We start from the raw sequence: 26,902 nt of genomic DNA, 5'->3' as shown, positions 1-26,902 counted from the left end.
CTATAAAAAATCCAGAAAATCACATTGTATGATTTTTAATGAATGTATTTGCAAATTATGGTAGAAAATAAGTATTTGGTCAATAACAAAAGTTTTTCTCAATACTTTGTTATATACCCTTTGTTGGCAATGACAGAGGTCAAATGTTTTCTGTAAGTCTTCGCAAGGTTTTCACACACTGTTGCTTGTATTTTGGCCCATTCCTCCATGCAGATCTCCTCTAGAGCGGTGATGTTTTGGGGCTGTTGCTGGACAACACGGACTTTCAACTCCCTCCAAAGATTTTCTATGGGTTTGAGATCTGGAGACTGGCTAGGCCACTCCAGGACCTTGAAATGCTTCTTACGAAGCCACTCCTTCTGCGAGGGTCGCCGCTCATAAGAGGCCAAGAGGGCGGTTGAGGAGGTATACAAAAACTGTGGTGAAGTCCCGCGCCAGAGCCGCCACCACGGACAGACGCCCACCCAGACCCTCCCTTATAGGTTCAGATTTTGCGGCCGGAGTCCGCACCTTTGGGGGTACTGTCACGTTCTGACCTTTATTTCTTGTGTTTTGTCTTTATTTAGTATGGTCAGGGCGTGAGTTGGGGTGGGCAGTCTATGTTTGTTTTTGTATGTTTGGTTTCTGTTTCGGGCTAGAATGGTTCTCAATCAGAGGCAGGTGTCGTTAGTTGTCTCTGATTGAGAATCATACTTAGGTAGCCTGGGTTTCACTGTTGGTTTGTGGGTGTTTGTTTCCGTGTGTGTGTGTTTGTCGCCACACGGTACTGTTTCGGTTTTTGGAGATTTCACGTTATCGTTTGTTGTTTTTGTTCGAGTGTTCATTTGTCTTTATTAAAAACATCATGAACACTTACCACGCTGCATCTTGGTCCGATACTTACTCCTCTTCAGACGAAGAGGAGATCTGCCGTTAAATGTTTTAACTTTATGGTTTTTTTTGTGTGTAAATGGGTAAGAACAAATATCTATTTAATCAAATCAAATCAAATCAAATTTATTTATATAGCCCTTCGTACATCAGCTGATATCTCAAAGTGCTGTACAGAAACCCAGCCTAAAACCCCAAACAGCAAGCAATGCAGGTGTAGAAGCACGGTGGCTAGGAAAAACTCCCTAGAAAAGCCAAAACCTAGGAAGAAACCTAGAGAGGAACCAGGCTATGTGGGGTGGCCAGTCCTCTTCTGGCTGTGCCGGGTAGAGATTATAACAGAACATGGCCAAGATGTTCAAATGTTCATAAATGACCAGCATGGTCGAATAATAATAAGGCAGAACAGTTGAAACTGGAGCAGCAGCACGGCCAGGTGGACTGGGGACAGCAAGGAGTCATCATGTCAAGTAGTCCTGGGGCATGGTCCTAGGGCCGCGGTTCAGTTGAAACTGGAGCAGCAGCACGGCCAGGTGGACTGGGGACAGCAAGGAGTCATCATGTCAGGTAGTCCTGGGGCATGGTCCTAGGGCTCAGGTCCTCCGAGAGAGAGAAGGAGAGAATTAGAGAACGCACACTTAGATTCACACAGGACACCGAATTGGACAGGAGAAGTACTCCAGATATAACAAACTGACCCCAGCCCCCGACACATAAACTACTGCAGCATAAATACTGGAGGCTGAGACAGGAGGGGTCAGGAGACACTGTGGCCCCACCCGAGGACACCCCCGGACAGGGCCAAACAGGAAGGATATAACCCCACCCACTATGCCAAAGCACAGCCCCCACACCACTGGAGGGATATCTTCAACCACCAACTTACCATCCTGAGACAAAGCTGAGTATAGCCCGCAAAGATCTCCGCCACGGCACAAGTTGGGGGCGCCAACCCAGACAGGATGACCACATCAGTGAATCAACCCACTCAGGTGACGCACCCCCTCCGGGGACGGCATGAGAGCCCCAGCAAGCCAGTGACTCAGCCCCTGTAATAGGGTTAGAGGCAGAGAATCCCAGTGGAAAGAGGGGAACCGGCCAGGCAGAGACAGCAAGGGTGGTTCGTTGCTCCAGAGCCTTTCCGTTCACCTTCCCACTCCTGGGCCAGACTACACTCAATCATATGACCCACTGAAGAGATGAGTCTTCAGTAAAGACTTAAAGGTTGAGACCGAGTTTGCGTCTCTGACATGGGTAGGCAGACCGTTCCATAAAAATGGAGCTCTATAGGAGAAAGCCCTGCCTCCAGCTGTTTGCTTAGAAATTCTAGGGACAATTAGGAGGCCTGCGTCTTGTGACCGTAGTGTACGTGTAGGTATGTACGGCAGGACCAAATCAGAGAGATAGGTAGGAGCAAGCCCATGCAATGCTTTGTAGGTTAGCAGTAAAACCTTGAAATCAGCCCTTGCTTTGACAGGAAGCCAGTGTAGGGAGGCTAGCACTGGAGTAATATGATCACATTTTTTGGTTCTAGTCAGGATTAATCCATTTTTAATTCAGGCTGTATGACAACCAAATATAGAATAAGTCGAGGGGTATGAAAACTTTCTGAAGGCACTGTTATATAACATTATGGATGTACCAATCCCAGATTGTGTAATTCCCCCTTCTCAAGACTCCCCCCCCCCCCCCTCCCTGCTCTTATATTTCCTGACTAGGTTGCCACGGAAGCCTTCGAAATGGCTGTGCTATTTGAGTTGAGAGCTAAAAGAGGTCGGATGCTTCAAAGCCAAGAGCATTCCCCAGTATCCCATTGACTCTGGGTAGCATGTACAAGGTGTTGCTCTTCATTGTGATGTTAATTGTGCCATCAAGACAGAAGGACTTTGTTTCCTCTGGGGGGGTTTAATTAAGACATGAATCCTCTTAGGTTAGTAGTTTAGAGAAGAGATTAGTTTAGAGAAGAGAGAGAGAGAGAGAGAGAGAGAGAGAGACAGAGAGAGAGAGAGAGACAGAGAGAGAGAGAGAGAGAGAGAGACAGAGAGAGAGAGAGAGAGAGAGAGACACAGAGAGAGAGAGAGAGAGAGAGAGAGAGAGAGAGAGAGACAGAGAGAGAGAGAGAGACAGGAGAGAAAGAGAGAGAGAGAGAGAGAGAGAGAGAGAGAGAGAGAGAGAGAGAGAGAGAGAGAGAGAGAGAGAGAGAGAGAGAGAGAGAGAGAGAGAGAGAGAGAGAGAGACAGAGAGAGAGACAGAGAGAGAGAGAGAGAGAGAGAGAGAGAGAGAGAGAGAGAGAGAGAGAGAGAGAGAGAGAGAGAGAGAGAGAGAGAGAGAGAGGGCCTGAGTTCAGCAACCTGGTCTCATAGACTAGACATAACATTGTACATTTATACCCGGGACACATAAAAACTAGTATGATCTGTTTTGTTTGGTATGGTTACATAAAACAGAAGGTCTGTAATGCATGCGTCTGGCATATATTATACTGTGTTCAAATCTCATCCTGTGTTCAAATCTCATCCCGGACCATGTTCAAATCTCATCCCGTGTTCAAATCTCATCCCATGTTCAAATCTCATCCCGTGTTCAAATCTCATCCCGGACCGTGTTCAAATCTCATCCCCGGACCGTGTTCAAATCTCATCCCGGACCGTGTTCAAATCTCATCCCCGGACCGTGTTCAAATCTCACCCCGGACCGTGTTCAAATTTCACCCCGGACCGTGTTCAAATCTCATCCCGGACCGTGTTCAAATCTCACCCCGGACCGTGTTCAAATCTCATTCCCGGACCGTGTTCAAATCTCATCCCGGACCGTGTTCAAATCTCATCCCGGACCGTGTTCAAATCTCATCCCCGGACCGTGTTCAAATCTCATCCCGGACCGTGTTCAAATCTCACCCCGGACCGTGTTCAAATCTCACCCCGGACCGTGTTCAAATTTCACCCCGGACCGTGTTCAAATCTCACCCCGGACCGTGTTCAAATTTCACCCCGGACCGTGTTCAAATCTCATTCCCGGACCGTGTTCAAATCTCACCCCGGACCGTGTTCAAATCTCATTCCCGGACCGTGTTCAAATCTCACCCTGGACCGTCTTCAAATCTCACCCCGGACCGTGTTCAAATCTCATCCCGGACCGTGTTCAAATCTCATTGCGGACCGTGTTCAAATCTCACCCCGGACCGTGTTCAAATCTCATCGCGGACCGTGTTCAAATCTCATCCCGGACCGTGTTCAAATCTCATCCCCGGACCGTGTTCAAATCTCATCCCGGACAACTTTAGATTGTAGCTAATTAGCAACTTTTCAACGACTAACTATTTTGCAACTCCTCATTATGCTAACTAACCCGATTCGTAACATATCATAGGTTTTGCAAAGTATATCGTACAAATTGCAATTCGTAACATATCAAACAAAACGGATGACGGACAACCACCAATTAATAATACAAACCATACGAAATGTAACATATCATCCTACAGTTTTTCTCAATTGCTAAAACACTAAAACCCATTGGCTGAACAAAGTTCTCAATTGCTAAAGCACTAAAACCCATTGGCTGAACAAAGTTCTCAATTGCTAAAGCACTAAAACCCATTGGCTGAACAAAGTTCTCAATTGCTAAAGCACTAAAACCCATTGGCTGAACAAAGTTCTCAATTGCTAAAACACTAAAACCCATTGGCTGAACAAAGTTCTCAATTGCTAAAGCACTAAAACCCATTGGCTGAACAAAGTTCTCAATTGCTAAAACACTAAAACCCATTGGCTGAACAAAGTTCTCAATTGCTAAAGCACTAAAACCCATTGGCTGAACAAAGTTCTCAATTGCTAAAGCACTAAAACCCATTGGCTGAACAAAGTTCTCAATTGCTAAAACACTAAAACCCATTGGCTGAACAAAGTTCTCAATTGCTAAAACACTAAAACCCATTGGCTGAACAAAGTTCTCAATTGCTAAAACACTAAAAACCATTGGCTGAACAAAGTTCTCAATTGCCTGGACTCATTTAGCTAATGATGCCGTCTGTTGTCCATACCTTAAACCATTTCACATGGTAAAACACAGTCTGTTGTCAATACCTTAAACCATTTCACATGGTAAAACACAGTCTGTTGTCAATACCTTCAACCATTTCACATGGTAAAACACAGTCTGTTGTCAATACCTTAAACCATTTCACATGGTAAAACACAGTCTGTTGTCAATACCTTAAACCATTTCACATGGTAAAACACAGTCTGTTGTCAATACCTTAAACCATTTCACATGGTAAAACACAGTCTGTTGTCAATACCTTAAACCATTTCACATGGTAAAACACAGTCTGTTGTCAATACCTTAAACCATTTCACATGGTAAAACACAGTCTGTTGTCAATACCTTAAACCATTTCACATGGTAAAACACAGTCTGTTGTCAATACCTTAAACCATTTCACATGGTAAAACACAGTCTGTTGTCAATACCTTAAACCATTTCACATGGTAAAACACAGTCTGTTGTCAATACCTTAAACCATTTCACATGGTAAAACACAGTCTGTTGTCAATACCTTAAACCATTTCACATGGTAAAACACATTTGCAGATCTCACTTAGACTTTTCAGCAAAACTCTAAACACATTCTCATTCTCATTCTCAAAACACCAAAACACATTCTGCACTCTAATGCACATGTCATCCATACTGGTAAACACAAGTGGCAACAATCAAATACAAATAGAGAACACATGTCATTGATTGAACACAACCACTCAAAATGGATTTAACCTGTTTCAAATGATGCGACACAACCAATATAAGCCCGTTCAGAGAGCAAACTGGTTGTTGAAGGTGGGAAGGAGAAAGTCTGAGAATGGATAGAAGAAACCATGTCAGAGGACGAGGACGAGTGCGTATGCGGGATAGGCGACGAGGAGGAAGAGGAGAAGAAGGGCAAGAAAGAGGAAGAGGAGGACGAAGAGGAAGAGGAAGACAAAGAGTGGAAATATCTGATGTAATTCAAGCAACAGTTATTTAAAGACCATGTTCTTGTCCATGGACTGACAATGAGGGAAGCAGGACTTAGAGTGCAACCCAATTTGAGCCGATTTTCTGTGTCCACCATAGTAAGGACATTCAGAGAAGAGACCAGGTGCAGGATACTACTGTATTGTTGTAATTGCATATTTACTGTACTGCACTATATGCAGCTGTTTCAATAGACATGTGTAAAGTTAATCACTGTATGTATTGTACTGCATAAATATGTTTTGTAACTGCACAACTACTTTTTGTAGAATTGCAAGGCTGCCACATGCAGGTGGAAGGACAGTTATATTCACTCAGGAGCAAGAGGTCGTTATAGTGGGCATGGTCCTTCACGATAATGCAATATGACTCAGAGAAATCCAGGGACGAGTGATACAAGACAACACACACTTCCAGGGAATCGACAGCGTGAGCATTTCCACTATTGACCGTGTCCTCCATCGTAACAGGATGCGAATGAAACAAGTAAACAGAGAACCTTTTGTGCGCAACTCACCAAGGGTGAAAGAACTGAGAGCTCAGTATGTGCAAGTAAGTGTACATTCAGAAACATTTACTGTAATCCCGATTGTCTACAGTACTAACACATACTATGTGAATGACATTACTCTTCAGTACATACAATGTATGTGAATCAGAAGCCTAATTGTACTCTACAGTATAGCACTGTCTCTGTACGACTTACAAAATCCTACATACAGTATATTGTATTTCTACACAGACAATATTTGACTTGGAATCCTTGGACAGACCCCGTGAGTTCATCTCTGTCGATGAAGCAGGCTTCAATCTAACAAAGAGGAGAAGGAGAGGCCGAAACATGATTGGACAGCGGGCCATTGTTGAAGTCCCTGGTCAACGAGGTGGCAATGTCACAATCTGTGCTGCTATCAGCAACCATGGTGTTCTACATCACCATGTTACACTCGGGCCATATAACACCCAGCACCTAAGATTTATTGCCAATATAAGAGATATTGTATTTGAGCAGCAGGTTCAAGAGCAGCAGGGTCAAGAGCTAAATGAGAATCCCATTCCCACAGATGTGATAGTGTGGGACAATGTCAGTTTCCACCGAGCTGCTCAGGTAAGGGAATGGTTTCACATCAATGGGCAGTTTATGAACTTGTACCTCCCTCCATACTCGACTTTCCTGACTCCGATTGAGGAGTTTTTCTCCTCTTGGAGATGGAAAGTGTATGATAGACAACCCTACACCAGAGTAAATCTGCTGCAAGCCATGGATTTAGCCTGTGGTGATATAGGTGAGGAATCATGTCAGGGCTGGATACGGCACACAAGAGGCTTCTTCCCCCGTTGCCTCAGGAGGGACAATATGTCTTGTGATGTCGACGAAGTGCTCTGGCCTGACCCAGCCCAAACACAAGAAGCACATTAATCACATGTTTACTCCTTTGATTTTTGTCCCTTTTAGTTTTGTATACTGTAGTACAGTGCATTGTAGGCTGTATACTGTACAATGGACAAATTGTATGGCCCTGAACATTGTGGTTTCCATTGATTAACAGTACTGACTGCTCAATAGATTTTGACTGGTTGCAGGTTCATATCAACAAAGAACAAGAATTACAGTATCACAGAGACAAAGGACAGGTTTGTGAGATGCAGGGTACAGTACTGTAAAAATAGGGGTACAAGGAGGAGGAAGAACAAAAAACAAAATTGAAAAGAGCAAAACAGAGTAGTAATTTCTGAATATTTTTTAGATTAAACATTTACTTCTCCCTGAGAATTGTATGTTTTGAACGATGTGTTTTCTATTTTTCAGTGTATTGTTTACTGACTGCTTGAGAGTGTATATCATTTTGATCACTTTGTTTATGATTTGAGAGCAGTGTTTGATTTTGAACACAGGTAAAACTGTTTTGAGGCGAATGTTTCATTTTGCGAGAGGAGTCAGAGGTTATGTAAATACTGCTTGAAGATGAGGTTTTGATGAAGATGAGGTTTTGATGAAGATGAGGTTTTGTGTTGAATGTTTTCAGGAAATGGAGCAAGGTTTCAGAAATTGTGTTTTAGCAATTGAGAAAAACTGTAATTTCACGGATTTCCTATGTTACTTTTACCCCTGAGTTCAGGTGAGAGAGGAGAGAGAGAGAGAGAGAGAGAGAGAGAGAGAGAGAGAGAGAGAGAGAGAGAGAGAGAGAGAGAGAGAGAGAGAGAGAGAGAGAGACTGAGAGACAAGGCAAGAAGGGCATTCTATGCCATCAAAAGGAACATAAATTTCAACATACCAATTAGGATTTGGCTAAAAATACTTGAATCAGTCATAGAGCCCATTGCCCTTTATGGTTGTGAGGTCTGGGGTCCGCTCACCAACCAAGACTTCACAAAATGGGACAAACACCAAATTGAGACTCTGCACGCAGAATTCTGCAAAAATATCCTCAGTGTACAACGTAGAACACCAAATAATGCATGCAGAGCAGAATTAGGCCGATACCCACTAATTATCAAAATCCAGAAAAGAGCAGTTAAATTCTATAACCACCTAAAAGGAAGCGATTCCCAAACCTTCCACAACAAAGCCATCACCTACAGAGAGATGAACCTGGAGAAGAGTCCCTAAGCAAGCTGGTCCTGGGGCTCTGTTCACAAACACACCCTACAGAGCCCCATGACAGCAGCACAATTAGACCCAACCAAATCATGAGAAAACAAAAAGATATTTACTTGACACACTGGAAAGAATTAACAAAAAAACAGAGCAAACTAGAATGCTATTTGGCCCTACACAGAGAGTACACAGCGGCAGAATACCTGACCACTGTGACTGACCCAAAATTAAGGAAAGCTTTGACTATGTACAGACTCAGCGAGCATAGCCTTGCTATTGAGAAAGGCCGACGTAGGCAGACATGGCTCTCAAGAGAAGACAGGCTATGTGCTCACTGCCCACAAAATGAGGTGGAAACTGAGCTGCACTTCCTAACCTCCTGCCCAATGTATGACCATATTAGAGAGACATATTTCCCCCAGATTACACAGATCCACAAAGAATTCGAAAACAAATCCAATTTTGAAAAACTCCCATATCTACTGGGTGAAATTCCACAGTGTGCCATCAGAGCAGCAAGATTTGTGACCTGTTGCCACGAGAAAAGGGCAACCAGTGAAGAACACGCACCATTGTAAATACAACACATATCTATGCTTATTTATTTTATCTTGTGTCCTTTACCATTTGCACATTGTAAAAACACTGTATATATATATATATATATAATATGACATTTGTAATGTCTTTATTGTTTTGAAACTTCTGTATGTGTGATGTCTACAGTTAATTTTTATTGTTTATTTCACTTTATATATTATATACCTTACTTGCTTTGGCAATGTTAACACATGTTTCCCATGCCAATAAAGCCCCTTGAATTGAATTGAATTGAGAGAGAGAGAGAGAGAGAGAGAGAGAGAGAGAGAGAGAGAGAGAGAGAGAGAGAGATAATGTGTATTATTGGTTCATGCTCATAGTTTCATAGCCGACTGTGTTCTTAATTAGTAATATATTGTGTTGTTTCCAATCGATACCAATGAGAGAATTGTTAATGCCAGGCGCTGTCATCATCATCGTATGGAAATTATGTTGTCGTAGAGCATACCTGACTGGTCGAGAACCATTAGACTGGCGGCTGCTTTGTCCAATAGCTGCTCTGGATTAGCCGACGTTTGCAACACCGTTTGTGTATTGGCTAGAAAGTGAGTTGTCTCAGAATAGTTTGCAGAATATATTTTGCCTCCTTCCAAGGTTGCATTTACTGTGGTGGATGGATGCTGAAGAAGACGACCGCTGGCAGTACACGCAACAGCATTCTGATTTATCAAATATAACAACTTCTCTGGAATTGGGAGATACTACTTCTCTCCGAAGTGAATTTAAAATGGATGAAATGGAAGAAGAATTAAAATGTCCTGTCTGCGGATCTTTTTTCCGGGAGCCGATCCTTCTACCGTGCTCCCACAACATTTGCCTGGCTTGCGCTCGGAATATCCTAGTACAGACACCAGACGCCGAATCTCCACAGAGTAGCCGTGCGTCTGGCTCGGGGCTATCTGATTATGACTATCTAGACCTGGATAAAATGAGCTTGTACAGCGAGGCGGACAGTGGATATGGCTCGTATGGTGGATTCGTAAGTGCCCCGACCACCCCTTGCCAGAAATCCCCAAATGGTGTGCGTGTATTCCCCCCTGCCGGCCCCCAACCTCCTGCTCAGCACCACTTACTAGGAGGACACCAGGGCTCTCTACCCCCTATCCCCCGGAACTCCTGCATCACCTGCCCGCAATGCCATCGCAGCCTCAACCTGGACGAAAGGGGGCTCCGCGGGTTTGCCAAGAACCGGGTGCTGGAAGGGGTTGTGGACCGGTACCAGCAGAGCAAAGCAGCCGCCCTCAAGTGTCAGCTCTGCGAGAAGAGTCCCAAAGAGGCCACTGTGATGTGCGAGCAATGTGACGTGTTCTACTGTGACCCTTGTCGCTTGAGGTGCCACCCTCCCCGAGGTCCGCTAGCCAAGCATCGCCTCGTGCCCCCGGCGCACGGCCGGGTAAGCCGTCGGACAAGTCCCCGGAAGATCTCCACCTGCACGGAGCACGAACTGGAGAACCTGAGCATGTACTGTGTTCAGTGCAAGATGCCGGTGTGTTACCAGTGTTTAGAGGAAGGGAAGCACGGAACACATGAAGTCAAGGCTCTGGGGGCAATGTGGAAACTACACAAGGTAATGTGCTTTTGCCAAATGGTTGCATTTATACCTCTGTTTTGTCTAATGTCATAAAGCGCATTTAACTCACCAATCATAGTCCTAAATTAGCCTCGCAAAGCCGCCTGATCCCACGAGCTTACATACCAGCAAGCACGTTTGATTCCTTGGAAGTTGTGGGAATGCAAGTTTTTGGTTTGGTTCTAGGAAGGAAGCCAGAAGTGTCCTGGTAGGCCCTGTGTGGCTCAGTTGCTAGAGCATGGCACGTGCACTGCCGGAGTCGATGTTTCGATTCCCACAGGGGACAAGGATAAATACTACTGTAAGAGCGTCTACTAAAATATAGACTGTTTACATCTGAGAACTGAAGTGAACATTTCACCTGTTCTGAGAACCTTCATGTTTAGTTCTGAGAACATTCATGTTTAGTTCTGAGAACCTTCATGTTTAGTTCTGAGAACCTTCATGTTTAGTTCTGAGAACATTCATGTTTAGTTCTGAGAACCTTCATGTTTAGTTATGAGAACTGAAGTGAACATTTCACCTGTTCTGAGAACGTTTTTCTGGGATGTTTTGTTAACAGAAATTATAGGTTATTTGAAGGAAATTAAATAAGGTTCTGAGAATGGATATTAAAGGTTATTTGAAGGTTATTAAATTAAATAAGGTTCTGAGAACATTCTCTAAATGTTGTGAATGTTTTCAATTAAATCTAAAAGTGCGATAAGCATAAATTGCACCACCATTTTCTGGTTGCAAAAATTTCTAATAGTTTGCATAATTTCAGTTTATGACTAAAGAAAAGCAGTGATTGTGTAGAGAATCAATTGTACCATCTGAATCACAGTGAAATATATTTTCCATTGGCAAAAATACAGTATTTTTAGCTGTTTGAAGCTGGTGTACAAAACAGAAAGTAAAAGAAGCAAAAAACTGAACTTAAGTAACGGGCAGCATAGAAATAACGCACATAGAAGAGATATACCGCTTCTTCGTCTTGCTTTCAATGAAAATGACAGATCGATAACTCACATTTCTATGTGAAATTGGTCAGTCCCCCAAAAAGGTGCTCTTAGCAGCTTTAAAGGTTATTTAGAGGTTGTTGTTTTTTTCATAACTTTCTTAAAACTTTCACTGAATTTTTCAAAAATACTTTTATTTATTTTTTTACCTTCATTTAACTAGGCACAACAGTTAAGAACAAATTCTTATTTTCAATGATGGACTAGTAACAGTGGTTTGCCTGTTCAGGGAAAGAACAGCAGATTTTTACCTTGTCAGCTTGGGGGTTTGAACTTGCAACATTCCGGTTACTAGTCCAACGCTCTAACCACTAGGCTACCCTGCCGCCACTGAATTACACTGCTAGCTTAGGTTAACTGTTCTGAACACCAAACACTGATAAGACACATGGAAATTCATTGTCTTAGTCATGTAAACACATTCATTTTTTTATTGTGGCACTACGTCAGTAAGATTCAATCTATGATCTTCTGTTAGGTTTCCATGGAAATTAGTTCTCTGCGCCACCAGGATGGAGCTGGCATGACGTGTGTGTTTTTTAAACTCATACCAAGCTGTTCGTTTTAGTCTATTTCCCATTTCAAGGGAGACATGACAGATCAGTATGTTACCAATGTTTACAGGAAGGCGAGCACGGGACACATGAAGTGAAGGCTCTGGGAGCTATGTGGAAACCTCACAAGTTAACTTGTTTGCCAAATGGTTACATTTATACCTCTCTGTTTTTCTAATGTCATAACGCTCGTTTAACTCACCAATTCTAGTCTTAAATTAGCTTCGCAAAGCCGCCTGATCCCGTGAGCTTACATTTCAGCTACCACGTTTGGCTCGTTGGAAGTTGTGGGAATGTACGTTTTTGGTTTCCCATTGGTTCTGAGAATGAAGCCATACATTTCCTGACCGGTAAAACGAGAATTTTAGTATAAATTTTGCCTGTTCTGGGAATATTCGATTTTAGGTTGCGGGGAGGTTGTAAGAATGTTTACTATGGTTCTCTGAAAGTTTTCCTCTGATATTTTATCAACGTTTTGAGAATGTTGTGAGAACATTCTCTAAATGTTGTGAATGTTTTGAATGATATATAAAGGTTACTTGGAGGTTTTTGCATAACTTCCTTAAAACTTTCACAGAATGTTTCACTAAGACTTTTAATTACACTGCTAGCTTAGCATAATTAACTGTTCTGAACACCAAACACTGATAAGATGCATGGAAATTCATTGGCATTCATTTTTTTATTGTGGCACGGCGTCAGTAAGATTAAAATCTATGATCTTCAGTTAGGTTTCCATGGAAATTAGTTCTCTGCGCCACCAGGATGGAGCTGGCATGCCAAGTTTTTTTTTAACTCATACAAAGCTGGGGTTTTTTGAGACTCCATTTCAAAGGTAACAAGCACTCATTAAGATCAGGTGTGGCTAATTAGTGGGCGTGGCCAACACACCTGAACACACTTAACAAGATAGATAGAGGATAGAGTTTTGTTGACACTGAGAACATGTATATGTATATATTTTTAAATAATATTCTTTGAACCTTACTAATGTTTTCTTGTGGTATTTATGGAAAGTTTTTTTTAAATAGAACCATGAGGAAACCTGCAGAAAACGATATAATGAAGTACTGAAATACCCACAGAAGAATGTTGTTTCTTAACATTCTCTGAACATTCTGAGAACATTACTTTTAATATAACCACGAGGAAACCTTTAGGAAGCGTTATGCTGAAGTATTGACATTCCAACCTAAGAAACATATGGTTCTCAGAACGTTATGTGCTAGCTGGGTATATCCTGCACCCTTCCCAGAACTATATGGTAAGGTTATATGCACAATAGCCATAGGACAACCATACTATCATCAAGCTCTAAGAAACATATGGTTCTCAGAGCGTTATGTGCTAGCTGGGATGGTTCTCAGAACGTTATGTGCTAACTGGGATGGCTCTCAGAACGTTATGTGCTAACTGGGATGGTTCTCAGAACGTTATGTGCTAACTGAGATGGTTCTCAGAACGTTATGTGCTAACTGGGATGGTTCTCAGAACGTTATGTGCTAACTGGGATGGTTCTAAGAACGTTATGTGCTAACTGGGATGGTTCTAAGAACGTTATGTGCTAACTGGGATGGTTCTCAGAACGTTATGTGCTAACTGGGATGGTTCTCAGAATGTTATGTGCCTGCTGGGGTGGTTCTCAGAACGTTATGTGCTATCTGGGATGGTTCTAAGAACGTTATGTGCCAGCTGGGATGAATGTTGCTGCACAGCATGAAATCAGTCTGGTATTTACAAGGTCACAAGGTTAGTCCTAAATGGGCCCCTATATGAATGTCGTTCATTAATGCAATCGTGGAAACGAATAGCGTGTAGTAGTCTAGATTTAATAAGCCTAACCTATACTTTATTTTCAGTTCCAATTGAATTGTGGGTAGCTTAGATTACTAAATAATGTGTCATAATACAATATTACATTTTTGTTGTTCACTTCACTTCAGTCTCTATAGTAGCCTGATATGACGACCTGCGGGCCTATCTACTTCAATGTTGTCAGCAGCCCCAAAAATAAATATATATATACCACAGCAGTTTTACCGGAGGTGCCATTGTCCTTTTAACAGACAAGCCTCTTACGCCTTGCGCCTTGACCAACAGTGTCATTGCATCAATACTGCTTAATAAATTCTGCATTTAAACTTATTTTTTTTCATTATGTAATCCAACATTTTTTGTTGTTGTTGTGGATATGTGTGCAACAAAAGTTCAACATTCACCGTTTGCTACTATTTCTGTCAAGTCTGCGTGTGCAGTTTGATGCGTATGTTGGTTAAATCCCTGCATCACACAGAACCCACTGCAGCTGCCTCTGCAATGCAACGCTGCAAGGCAACGCTGCAAGGAACGCTGCAAGGAACGCTGCAAGGAACGCTGCAAGGAACGCTGCAAGGCAACGCGGCAAGGAATGCTGCAAGGCAACGCTGCAAGGAACGCTGCAAGGAACGCTGCAAGGAACGCTGCAAGGAACGCTGCAAGGAACGCTGCAAGAAACGCGGCAAGGAACGCGGCAAGGAACGCGGCAAGGCAACGCTGCAAGGAACGCTGCAATGCAACGCTGCAAGAAATGCTGCAAGCAACGCTGCAAGGAACGCTGCAAGGAACGATGCAAAGCAACGCTGCAAGGAACGCTGCAAGGAACGCTGCAAGGCAACGCTGCAAGGAACACTGCAAGGCACCGCTGCAAGCAACGCTGCAAGGAACGCTGCAAGGAATGCGGCAAGGCAACGCTGCAAGGAACACTGCAAGGCACCGCTGCAAGCAACGCTGCAAGGAACGCTGCAAGGAATGCGGCAAGGAACGCTGCAAGGAACGCTGCAAGGAACGCTGCAAGGAACGCTGCAAGGAACGCTGCAAGGAACGCTGCAAGGAACGCTGCAAGGAACGCTGCAAGGAACGTTGCAAGGAACGCTGCAAGGAACGCGGCAAGGAACGCGGCAAGGCAACGCTGCAAGGAACGCTGCAATGCAACGCTGCAAGCAACGCTGAAAGGAACGCTGCAAGGAACGATGCAAAGCAACGCTGCAAGGAACGCTGCAAGGAACGCTGCAAGGAACGCTGCAAGGCAACGCTGCAAGGAACACTGCAAGGCACCGCTGCAAGCAACGCTGCAAGGAACGCTGCAAGGAATGCGCAAGGCAGCGCTGCAAGGCAACGCTGCAAGGAACGCTGCAAGGAACGCTGCAAGGAACGCGGCAAGGCAACGCTGCAAGGAACGCTGCAAGGAACGCTGCAAGGAACGCTGCAAGGAACGCTGCAAGGAACGCTGCAAGGAACGCTGCAAGGAACGCTGCAAGGAACGCTGCAAGGAACGCTGCAAGGAACGCTGCAAGGAACGCGGCAAGGCAACGCTGCAAGGCAACGCTGCAAGGAACGCTGCAAGGAACGCTGCAAGGAACGCTGCAAGGCAACGCTGCAAGGAACACTGCAAGGCACCGCTGCAAGCAACGCTGCAAGGAACGCTGCAAGGAATGCGGCAAGGCAACGCTGCAAGGCAACGCTGCAAGGAACGCTGCAAGGAACGCTGCAAGGAACGCGGCAAGGCAACGCTGCAAGGCAACGCTGCAAGGAACGCTGCAAGGAACGCTGCAAGGAACGCTGCAAGGAACGCTGCAAGCAACGCTGCAAGGAACGCTGCAAGGAACGCTGCAAGGAACGCGGCAAGGCAACGCTGCAAGGAACGCTGCAAGGAACGCTGCAAGGAACGCTGCAAGGAACGCGGCAAGGCAACGCTGCAAGGCAACGCTGCAAGGAACGCTGCAAGGAACGCTGCAAGGAACGCTGCAAGGAACGCGGCAAGGCAACGCTGCAAGGCAACGCTGCAAGGAACGCTGCAAGGCAACACTGCAAGGAACGCTGCAAGGAACGCTGCAAGGAACGCTGCAAGGAACGCTGCAAGGCAACACTGCAAGGAACGCTGCAAGGAACGCTGCAAGGAACGCTGCAAGGCAACACTGCAAGGAACGCTGCAAGGAACGCTGCAAGGCAACACTGCAAGGAACGCTGCAAGGAACGCTGCAAGGAACGCTGCAAGGCAACACTGCAAGGAACGCTGCAAGGAACGCTGCAAGGAACGCTGCATGGCAACGCTGCAAGGAACGCTGCAAGGAACGCTGCATGGCAACGCTGCAAGGAACGCTGCAAGGAACGCTGCATGGCAACGCTGCAAGGAACGCTGCATGGCAACGCTGCAAGGAACGCTGCAAGGAACGCGGCAAGGCAACACTGCAAGGAACGCTGCAAGGAACGCTGCATGGCAACGCTGCAAGGAACGCTGCATGGCAACGCTGCAAGGAAAATGCAGCTTTCCATTTAAGCAATAAGGCCAGGGGGGGTCAGAAAACCCTCTAGGATAGACAGAAAGGGTGGGGGGTGGTATATGGCAAATATACCACGGCGAAGGACTGTGCTTAGGCACGACACAATGCCTTTTAATGCTATTATAAAACTGGTTACCAATGTATTTAGAGCAGTAATATATATATATATATATATATATATATATATATATATATATATATATATATATATTGTCATACCCATGGTTTAAGGTCTGATATACCACAGCTTTCAGCCAATCAGCATTCAGTACTTCTAGTGTACCAAAGCATCATACCGGCTGTATTCCTGTATTCTGAAAGTTATGTATCTTGAAAACGTGATTGCAGACATGTCCAATATTGGACTAATGGACTAATGAACTAATGAAACAAATACCAAAATATAGTTTTCTGGGTAGAGTTTTCCTTTATCAAAGTAGCTACAAATATTCAAACGATCTTTAGAAAAAGTTTCAACGGTTTCGACGGTATTGAGAAAACCATCCTGAGGCTATTTCTGAGCCTACCACCCTGCACCCAATGTGTCATGCCCTGAGTAGGAGGACAGGGGTAAACATAGAGCAACTATCTTCAACCCCCACACACTGACACACACTCTACAGAACCGTGTGTAACAATGTGTATGCTGAGCTGCTGTACAAACACACACGCACGCACACACTCCACACCCACTAGGACAGACAGAACACCCTCTAGTACAGACAGAAGACTCTCTAGGACAGACAGAACACTCTCTAGGACAGACAGAACACTCTCTAGGACAGACAGAACACTCTCTAGGACAGACAGAACACTCTCTGGGACAGACAGAACACTTGAGGACAGACAGAACACTCTCTAGGACAGACAGAACACTCTAGGACAGACAGAACACTCTCTAGGACAGACAGAACACTCTCTAGGACAGACAGAACACTCTCTAGGACAGACAGGACACTCTCTAGGACAGACAGAACACTCTCTAGGACAGACAGAACACTCTCTAGGACAGACAGAACACTCTCTAGGACAGACAGGACACTCTCTAGGACAGACAGAACACTCTCTAGGACAGACAGAACACTCTCTAGGACAGACAGAACACTCTCTAGGACAGACAGAACACTCTCTAGGACAGACAGGACACTCTCTAGGACAGACAGAACACTCTCTAGGACAGACAGAACACACTCTAGGACAGACAAAACACCCTCTACGACAGACAGAACACTCTCTAGGACAGACAGAACACTCTCTAGGACAGACAGAACACTCTAGGACAGTCAGAAAACCCTCTAGGACAGACAGACAGAAATCCCTCTAGGATAGACAGAAAACCCTCTAGGATAGACAGAACACTCTCTAGGACAGACAGAACACTCTAGGACAGACAGAACACTCAAGGACAGTCAGAAAACCCTCTAGGATAGACAGAATACCCTCTAGGACAGACAGAACACTCTCTAGGACAGACAGAAAACCCTCTAGGACAGACAGAAAACCCTCTAGGATAGACAGAACACTCTCTAGGACAGACAGAACACTCTCTAGGACAGACAGAACACTCTCTAGGACAGACAGAACACTCTCTAGGACAGACAGAACACTCTCTAGGACAGACAGAACACTCTCTAGGACAGACAGAACACTCTAGGACAGACAGAACACTCTATGACAGACAGAACACTCTCTAGGACAGACAGAACACTCTCTAGGACAGACAGAACACTCTCTAGGACAGACAGGACACTCTCTAGGACAGACAGAAAACTCTCTAGGACAGACAGAACACTCTCTAGGACAGACAGAAAACCCTCTAGGATAGACAGAACACTCTCTAGGACAGACAGAACACTCTAGGACAGACAGAACACTCTCTAGGACAGACAGAAAACTCTCTAGGACAGACAGAACGCCCTCTACGACAGACAGAACACTCTCCAGGACAGACAGAACACCCTCTACGACAGACAGAACACCCTCTACGACAGACAGAACACTCTCTAGGACAGACAGAACACTCAAGGACAGACATAATACCCTCTAGGATAGACAGAACACTCTCTAGGACAGACAGAACACTCTCTAGTACAGACAGAACACTCTAGGACAGTCAGAAAACCCTCTAGGACAGACAGACAGAAAACCCTCTAGGATAGACAGAAAACCCTCTAGGATAGTCAGAACACTCTCTAGGACAGACAGAACACTCTAGGACAGACAGAACACTCAAGGACAGTCAGAAAACCCTCTAGGACAGACAGACAGAAAACCCTCTAGGACAGACAGACAGCCTTAGAAACACACACACACACACACACACACACACACACACACACACACACACACACACACACACACACACACACAAACACAGACAGATAGACGCCAGTGCACCAGTGTGTTATCGTAGGGATTATTCCCCACACCTAGCAGACAGTAGGAAACTGATGGATGACCATTCAGCTGTCAATTCAATTCAAGGGGCTTTATTGGCATGGGAAACATGTGTTAACATTACCAAGGCAAGTGAGGTAGATAATATACAAAAGTGAAATAAACAATCAAAATTAACAGTAAACATTACACATACAGAAGTTTCAAAACAATAAAGACATTACACATGTCATATTATATATATATACAGTGTTGTAAAAATGTACAAATGGTTAAAGGACACAAGGGAAATAAATAAGCATAGATATGGGTTGTATTTACAATCGTGTTTGTTCTGCACTGGTTGCCCTTTTCTCGTGGCAACAGCTGTCTCTCACTATGATTACATTTGGTTTCAACTGCATCTCTATCCATGTTATCTCTATCCATGTTATCTCTATCCATGTTATCTCTATCCATGTTATCTCCAACCATGTTATCTCCATCCATGTTATCTCTATCCATGTTATCTCTATCCATGTTATCTCTATCCATGTTATCTCCAACCATGTTATCTCTCTCCATGTTATCTCTATCCATGTTATCTCCATCCATGTTATCTCCGTCCATGTTATCTCCATCCATGTTATCTCCATCCATGTTATCTCTATCCATGTTATCTCTATCCATGTTATCTCCATCCATGTTATCTCCATCCATGTTATCTCCATCCATGTTATCTCCATCCATGTTATCTCTATCCATGTTATTTCAGCATCTATTTCCATACACTGTGCCAGCAGGGGATTCCATGAACAACTACACTATTATAGACTGTGGCTTAGGAAGAGGATACATAGGATCATTCCTGAATCACAACCTATTCCCTATATAGTGCACCCTATTCCCTATCTAGTGCAACCCTATTCCCTATCTAGTGCACCCTATTCCCTATATAGTGCACCCTATTCCCTATCTAGTGCACCCTATTCCCTATATAGTGCACCCTATTCCCTATCTAGTGCAACCCTATTCCCTATATAGTGCACCCTATTCCCTATATAGTGCAACCCTATTCCCTAGGGAAAAGGTTGCACTAGATAGGGAATAGGGTGCACTATATAGGGAATAGGGTGCACAATATAGGGAATAGGGTGCACTATATAGGGAATAGGGTGCACAATATAGGGAATAGGGTGCACTAGATAGGGAATAGGTTGCACTAGATAGGGGAATAGGTTGCACTAGATAGGGTGCACTAGATAGGGAATAGGTTGAACTAGATAGGGTGCAGTAGATAGAGAAAAGGTTGCACTAGATAGGGTGCACTAGATAGGGAATAGGTTGCACTAGATAGGGTGCACTAGATAGGGAATAGGTTGAACTAGATAGGGTGCAGTAGATAGAGAAAAGGTTGCACTAGATAGGGTGCACTAGATAGGGAATAGGTTGCACTAGATAGGGTGCACTAGATAGGGAATAGGTTGAACTAGATAGGGTGCAGTAGATAGAGAAAAGGTTGCACTAGATAGGGTGCACTAGATAGGGAATAGGTTGAACTAGATAGGGTGCAGTAGATAGAGAAAAGGTTGCACTAGATAGGGTGCACTAGATAGGGAATAGGTTGCACTAGATAGGGTGCACTAGAAACGGAATAGGGTGCACTAGATAGGGTGCAGTAGATAGAGAAAAGGTTGCACTAGATAGGGTGCACTAGATAGGGAATAGCGTGCACTAGATAGGGTGCACTAGATAGAGAAAAGGGTGCACTAGATAGGGAATAGGGTGCACTAGACAGGGAATAGGGTGCACTAGATAAGGAATAGGGTTCACTAGATAGGGGAATAGGGTGCACTAGATAGGGAATAGGGTGCACTAGATAGGGAATAGGGTGCACTAGATAGGGAATAGGGTGCTCTAGATAAGGAATAGGGTGCACTAGATAGGGAATAGGGTGCACTAGATAGGGAATAGGGTGCTCTAGATAAGGAATAGGGTGCACTAGATAGGGAATAGGGTGCACTAGATAGGGAATAGTGTGCACTAGATAGGGTGCACTAGATAGGGAATAGGTTGAACTAGATAGGGTGCAGTAGATAGAGAAAAGGTTGCACTAGATAGGGTGCACTAGATAGGGAATAGGGTGCACTAGATAAGGAATAGGGTTCACTAGATAGGGGAATAGGGTGCACTAGATAGGGAATAGGGTGCTCTAGATAAGGAATAGGGTGCACTAGATAGGGAATAGGGTGCACTAGATAAGGAATAGGGTGTACTAGATAGGGAATAGGGTGCATTGAGGTTCACATTAAGAAGACTATTAATGAACCAGCAACATGGGGAGTTGTTCAGTGCTCTACAGATCATTCCCACACACACACACACAAGTTCTCCGACACACACACACACACACACACACACGCACGCACACACACACACATGCACATAATTTAAATGGAAATTAGGTCACAACAGTTGGGTGTCAATTAAAGACGATTAATCAGTATGATAAGCTTGTGTGTGTGTGTGTGTGTGTGTGTGTGTGTGTGTGTGTGTGTGTGTGTGTGTGTGTGTGTGTGTGTGTGTGTGTGTGTGTGTGTGTGTGTGTGAGAGAGAGAGAGAGAGAGAGAAAGAGAGGGAGTCCTAATCCCAACCAAGGCGACTTACTGTAATGTCTCCTCTCTCCTCTCCTGTCCTATCCTCCTCTTCCCTCCTCTCATCACCTTTCCTCTCTTCTTCTCCTTTTCTCTCCCACCCTCCTCTACCCTTCTCTCCTCTCCTTTCCTCTTATCTTCTCTCCTATCCTCTACCCTTCTCTCCTTTCCTCTTCTCTCTTATCCTCTACTCTTCTCTACCCTTCTCTCCTCTCCTCTCCTCTCCTCTCCTCTCCTCCTACCCTCCTCTGCTCTCCTCTCTTGTCCCTGGCTTGATTCTACCGTGCTGAGAGGTAATAGGATTGACTGTCAGTCTGGATCCACAGTGTCCACAGCGTCTTTATACTGGATGGAGTAGACTACCATGTTCAGAACAAAACGATTGGATTTTTGGGGGGTTCCAATTACTGTTAGGATAGTTCCATCTCAGACACTGCATTAATCCCATTCTTAAACGTTGGAGACTCAATTTGAAGATACCATGTGTTACCTTTGTCTGCAACCCTTCTAAATGAGTGTACCCTGCGTGGGTCACGTTCTGACCTTTATTTCCTTTGTTTTGTATTTATTTAGTATGGTCAGGGCGTGAGACTCAATTTGAAGATATCATGTGTTACCTTTGTCTGCAACCCTTCTAAATGAGTGTACCCTGCGTGGGTCACGTTCTGACCTTTATTTCCTTTGTTTTGTATTTATTTAGTATGGTCAGGGCGTGAGTTGGGGTGGGCAGTCTATGTTTGTTTTGTCATTATTTAGTATGGTCAGGGCGTGAGTTGGGGTGGGCAGTCTATGTTTGTTTTGTATTTATTTTAGTATGGTCAGGGCGTGAGTTGGGTTGGGCAGTCTATGTTTGTTTTTCTATGTTGGTTTTTGTGTTCAGCCAAGTATGGTTCTCAATCAGAGGCAGGTGTCGTTAGTTGTCTCTGATTGAGAATCATACTTAGGTAGCCTGGGTTTCACTGTTGGTTTGTGGGTGTTTGTTTCCGTGTGAGTGTTTGTCGCCACATGGTACTGTTTCGGTTTTTCATCACATCGTTTATTGTTTTGTATTTGAGTGTTCAGTTCGTTTTTATTAAATCGTCATGAACACTTACCACGCTGCATCTTGGTCCGATCCTTACTCCTCTTCAGACGAAGAGGAAATCTGCCGTTACAGCGTGGACAACCCATGTGGAATTCCCAGCGTACCCTGCGCTCACAACCCGGGTCTCTGGCAGCGTTTTGAAGTGCCGATCTGTGGTCAAGAACGCTGAGTTCATCTCAGCCTATGCTGCCCTTCAGTCCCTTGGCTTTTTGTCCCTGACAGAGACACGGGTCACCCCAGAAAACACTGCTACTCCAGCTGCTCTGTCTTCAATTCAATTCAATTCAAGGGCTTTATTGGCATGGGAAACATGTGTTAATATTGCCAAAGCAAGTGAGGTAGATAATATATAAAGTGAATATATAAAGTGAAATAAACAATAAAAATTAACAGTAAACATTACACATACAGAAGTTTCAAAACAATAAAGACATTACAAATGTCATATTATATATATATATATATATATATATATATATATATATATACAGTGTTTTAACGATGTACACATGGTTAAAGTACACAGGGAAAATAAATAAGCATAAATATGGGTTGTATTTACAATGGTGTGTGTTCTTCACTGGCTGCCCTTTTCTCTTGTCTTTATCCAACTACGTGTTCTCTCATAGTCCGAGAGCATCTGGGTGTAACCGTGGAGATATGTTCTCTTTTCTCCCTCACTCTCCTGTCCATCTCCTCATTTCAATTCCATGCTATCACTGTAACTTGTCCACTCCAACTTCACATTGTTGTCTATCTATCGCCCCCGCCAGGTGCTTTTAGAGAGTCCCTCAATGAGCTTGACACCTTGATGAGCTCATTTCCTGACGATGGCTCACCGCTCATCGTACCTGGCGACTTCAACCTCCCGACATCTGCCTTTGATTCATTTCTTTCCACCTCTTTCTTTCCCCTCCTTGCCTTTTTTTGTCCTCACCTTTTCCCAGTCTGCTGCCACTCACAAGGCAAGCTGCTCGCCTTCTGATCTCTCTGCAAACCTCCTCCAGGTCTCTGTTCTCCTACTAATCTCACTGTAACCTCCTCCAGGTCTCTGATCACTACTTTGTTTCCTTTTCTGTCTCCCTTCCCTCCAACCCTAACCACTCAGTCCCTACCCCCTCCAGGTCTCCCTCTCCTCCAAACCTAACCACTCAGTCCCTACCCCCTCCAGGTCTCCCTCTCCTTCAACCCTAACCACTCAGTCCCTACCCCCTCCAGGTCTCCCTCTCCTCCAACCCTAACCACTCAGTCCCTACCCCCTCCAGGTCTCCCTCTCCTCCAACCCTAACCACTCAGTCCCTACCCCCTCCAGGTCTCCCTCTCCTCCAACCCTAACCACTCAGTCCCTAAACCCCTCCAGGTCTCCCTCTCCTCCAGGTCTCCCTCTCCTCCAGGTCTCCCTCTCCTCCAACCCTAACCACTCAGTCCCTACCCCCTCCAGGTCACTCTCTCCTCCAACCCTAACCACTCAGTCCCTACCCAGAAGGTCATGCGCCATCGCAGTCTTTGTTCTATCTCTCCCTCTACTCTCTTCTATTCTATCCTATCATCTCTCCCTTCTGCTAAATCTTCTCCCTCCTGTCTCCTGATTCTGCCTCTTCGAACCCTACTTTCCTCCCTTTCTGCATCCTATGACTCACACGGTCCCCTTTCCTCCCGGCAGGCTCAGCCCTCCCCTATTGCTCCATGGCTGAGTGACTCATTGCAAGTTTACAGAACAGGGCTGTGGGCAACTGAGCACAAATGAAGGAAAACTCAACTTCCAGAGGACCTATCATCCTTTCACTCCTCCTTCTCTACCTTCTCTTCCTCTGTATCTGCTACTAAAGCCACTTTCTAACCACACTAAATGTCAAGCTTCTGCCTCTTACCATTGTGTGGTGGCAGGGATATGTTCTGTAATGTTATGCCTTTCTATACCCTAGCACAAGGCCACTTTCTAACCACACTAAATGTCAAGCTTCTGCCTCTTACCCTAGAAAACTATTTTTCACCTTCACCTTCTTCCTAAATCCTCCACCCCCTCCCCCTTTCCTCTCTGCGGATGACTTTGTCAACTACTTTCAAAAGAGTTCCTCACTTCCTTCATCAACTCGTCCCTGACCACTGGCTCCGACTTCAAAATGGAGGACTTGCCCACCTCACGAAATGGACACTCGGTCCCTCTGACGTCAAAAAACTACAGACCTGTATCTCATCTTTCTTTTCTTTCCAAAAACACTTGAGCGTGCTGTCTCTGGCAAACTCTCTCGTTATCTCTCTCAGAACCATCTTCTTGACCCCAACCAGTCAGGCTTCAAGTCGGGTTCACTCAACCCGGAGACTGTGTTAAGGTGGCTCTCTACACTTCCAAAGCTGATTCTGTCCTCTGTTCTCGTCCTTCTAAATCGATCCGCTGCCTTCAACACTGTGAAACATCACCTCCACCTTCTCAGGTGTTTCAGGCTCGGCAGGCCGCTCCTGCCAGGTGACATGTAGAGGATCTGTGTCTGAACCATCTAATCTCACTACCGGTGTCCCCCAGGGCTCGGTTCTAGGCCCTCTCCTCTTCTCTCTATACACCAAGTCGCTCGGCTCTGTCATATCCTCACATGGTCTCTCCTATCATTGCTATGCGGATGACACTGTGGGAGCAAATATAACACATAGACAAATGCATAAGATGTATAGAATAGCTGAACATTAAAACCAGACGACATGAAGAGAAGGACACATAGGTGACAGAATAGCTGGACATACCAAGGCCAGAGGGATATACAAAGGAGGGGGTCAGTCAAATGACTAACTGATGACCAATAGACATAGTTCGCATATTTGTAGGACGTAGACACGCTAGAAACTGAGGAGACACATAGTCTGCTGATCCTAGATAATACAAACAAAAGAATGCTTTTAGCTAAGTGCTGAGCCAAAACATATGGTTGTAAAATAGAGGAATGTATAGTATTTTTAGTATAGGTGGACACGCTAGAAACTGAGGAGACACACAGTCTGCTGATCTTAAATAATACACAAACAAAAGAATGCTTTTAGCTAAATACAAGAACAAAGCAAGGGTCTTATCATTATAATCTGACGGAAAGCAGGTATGGGCGTTATTGAGCTGAACAAGCGGGATGCACGGATTGGAATGCAACTTTATTTGCATTTGGGATGGGCTCATATGCAATATGTGGATAAATACTGGAGCCGGGGCTCTGGAAAGTGGAGTGTGTTCCACGGACCATCCCGGCTTGCTATACTCTTGTATTAAAAAGCCGAATTGACTTCACAAGTTCTGTAATGCGTTGTATTTGATCCGATTTTCTACGACAACACTAAACTACTTCTCACCTTCCCCACTTCTGACACCCAGGTGGCGACACGCATCTCTGCATGCCTGGCAGATCTGTATTTCAGCTTGGATGTCGGCCCACCACCTCAAGCTCAACCTCAACAAGACAGAGCTGCTCTACCTCCCGGGGGAAGGCCTGCCCGCGCCAAGACCTCTCCGTCACGGTTGACAACTCCATGGTGTCCCCCTCACAGAGTGCAAAGAACCTATGAGTGACCCTGGACAACACCCTGTCATTCTCTGCGAACATCAGTGACTCGCTCCTGCAGGTTCATGCTCTACAACATCCGTAGAGAACGACTCTACCTCAAACAGGAAGAGGTTCAGGTCCTAATTCAGTCATTTGTCATCTCCCGTCTGGACTACTGCAACTCGCTGTTGCCTGTGCTCCCACTTTGTACCATCAAAACCCCCTGAAACCTATCCAGAATGATGCAGCCCTCCTGGTGTTCAACCTTCCCAAGTTCTCCCATGTCACCCCTGCTCCTCCACACACTCCACTGGCTTCCAGTCGAAGCACGCATCCACTACGAGACCATGGTACTTGCCTACGGATCAGCAACGGATCCCTTTCCTACCTTCAGGAGCACCTTACTGTGCTTACCTCGTTTAATTTTCCCTAGAGGCTCTCTGATACAGTTCCATCCAGAAATAGGACACCGTTAATGTTAAGAAAGGTCATAGAGCTTGTTAACAGCAATCCTTCCCTATCATTGTCCCTCACTAGGCTCGAACCAGAGATCCTCTGCCTCACACACACACACCACACACACACCACACACACACCACACACACACCACACACACACACACACACGTAACCGTCTGCTTGGCAACGTCTTAGTCAATTATTTTATAGAAAAGCTAGTTTCAATAGCAGTGGAGACGTTTTAAGATGTTGAGTGAGGTTATAAATCTTAACTCAA

At 44.8% G+C, this 26,902-nt stretch overlaps 1 protein-coding gene across 9 annotated transcripts in view; it reads left to right on the top strand.

The window, feature by feature from the left end:
• Nucleotides 1-9,766: 9,766 nt before the first annotated feature.
• The window catches only part of LOC135526907 (E3 ubiquitin-protein ligase TRIM9), a 91,084-nt gene continuing 73,948 nt past the window's right edge, over nt 9,767-26,902 (top strand). For all 9 annotated transcript variants that reach the window (XM_064955581.1, XM_064955579.1, XM_064955576.1 and 6 more), the window contains exon 1: nt 9,767-10,652. In XM_064955581.1, coding sequence (XP_064811653.1) covers nt 9,813-10,652 — 840 coding nt within the window. In that variant the 5' untranslated portion in view covers nt 9,767-9,812. The remainder of the gene's footprint in view (nt 10,653-26,902) is intronic.

This window comes from Oncorhynchus masou, chromosome 32, assembly GCF_036934945.1.
Source record: "Oncorhynchus masou masou isolate Uvic2021 chromosome 32, UVic_Omas_1.1, whole genome shotgun sequence".
NCBI lineage: Eukaryota > Metazoa > Chordata > Actinopteri > Salmoniformes > Salmonidae > Oncorhynchus > Oncorhynchus masou.
The sequence above is the reverse complement of the archived record's forward strand: the minus strand, read 5'-3'. Positions and strand labels throughout refer to the sequence as shown.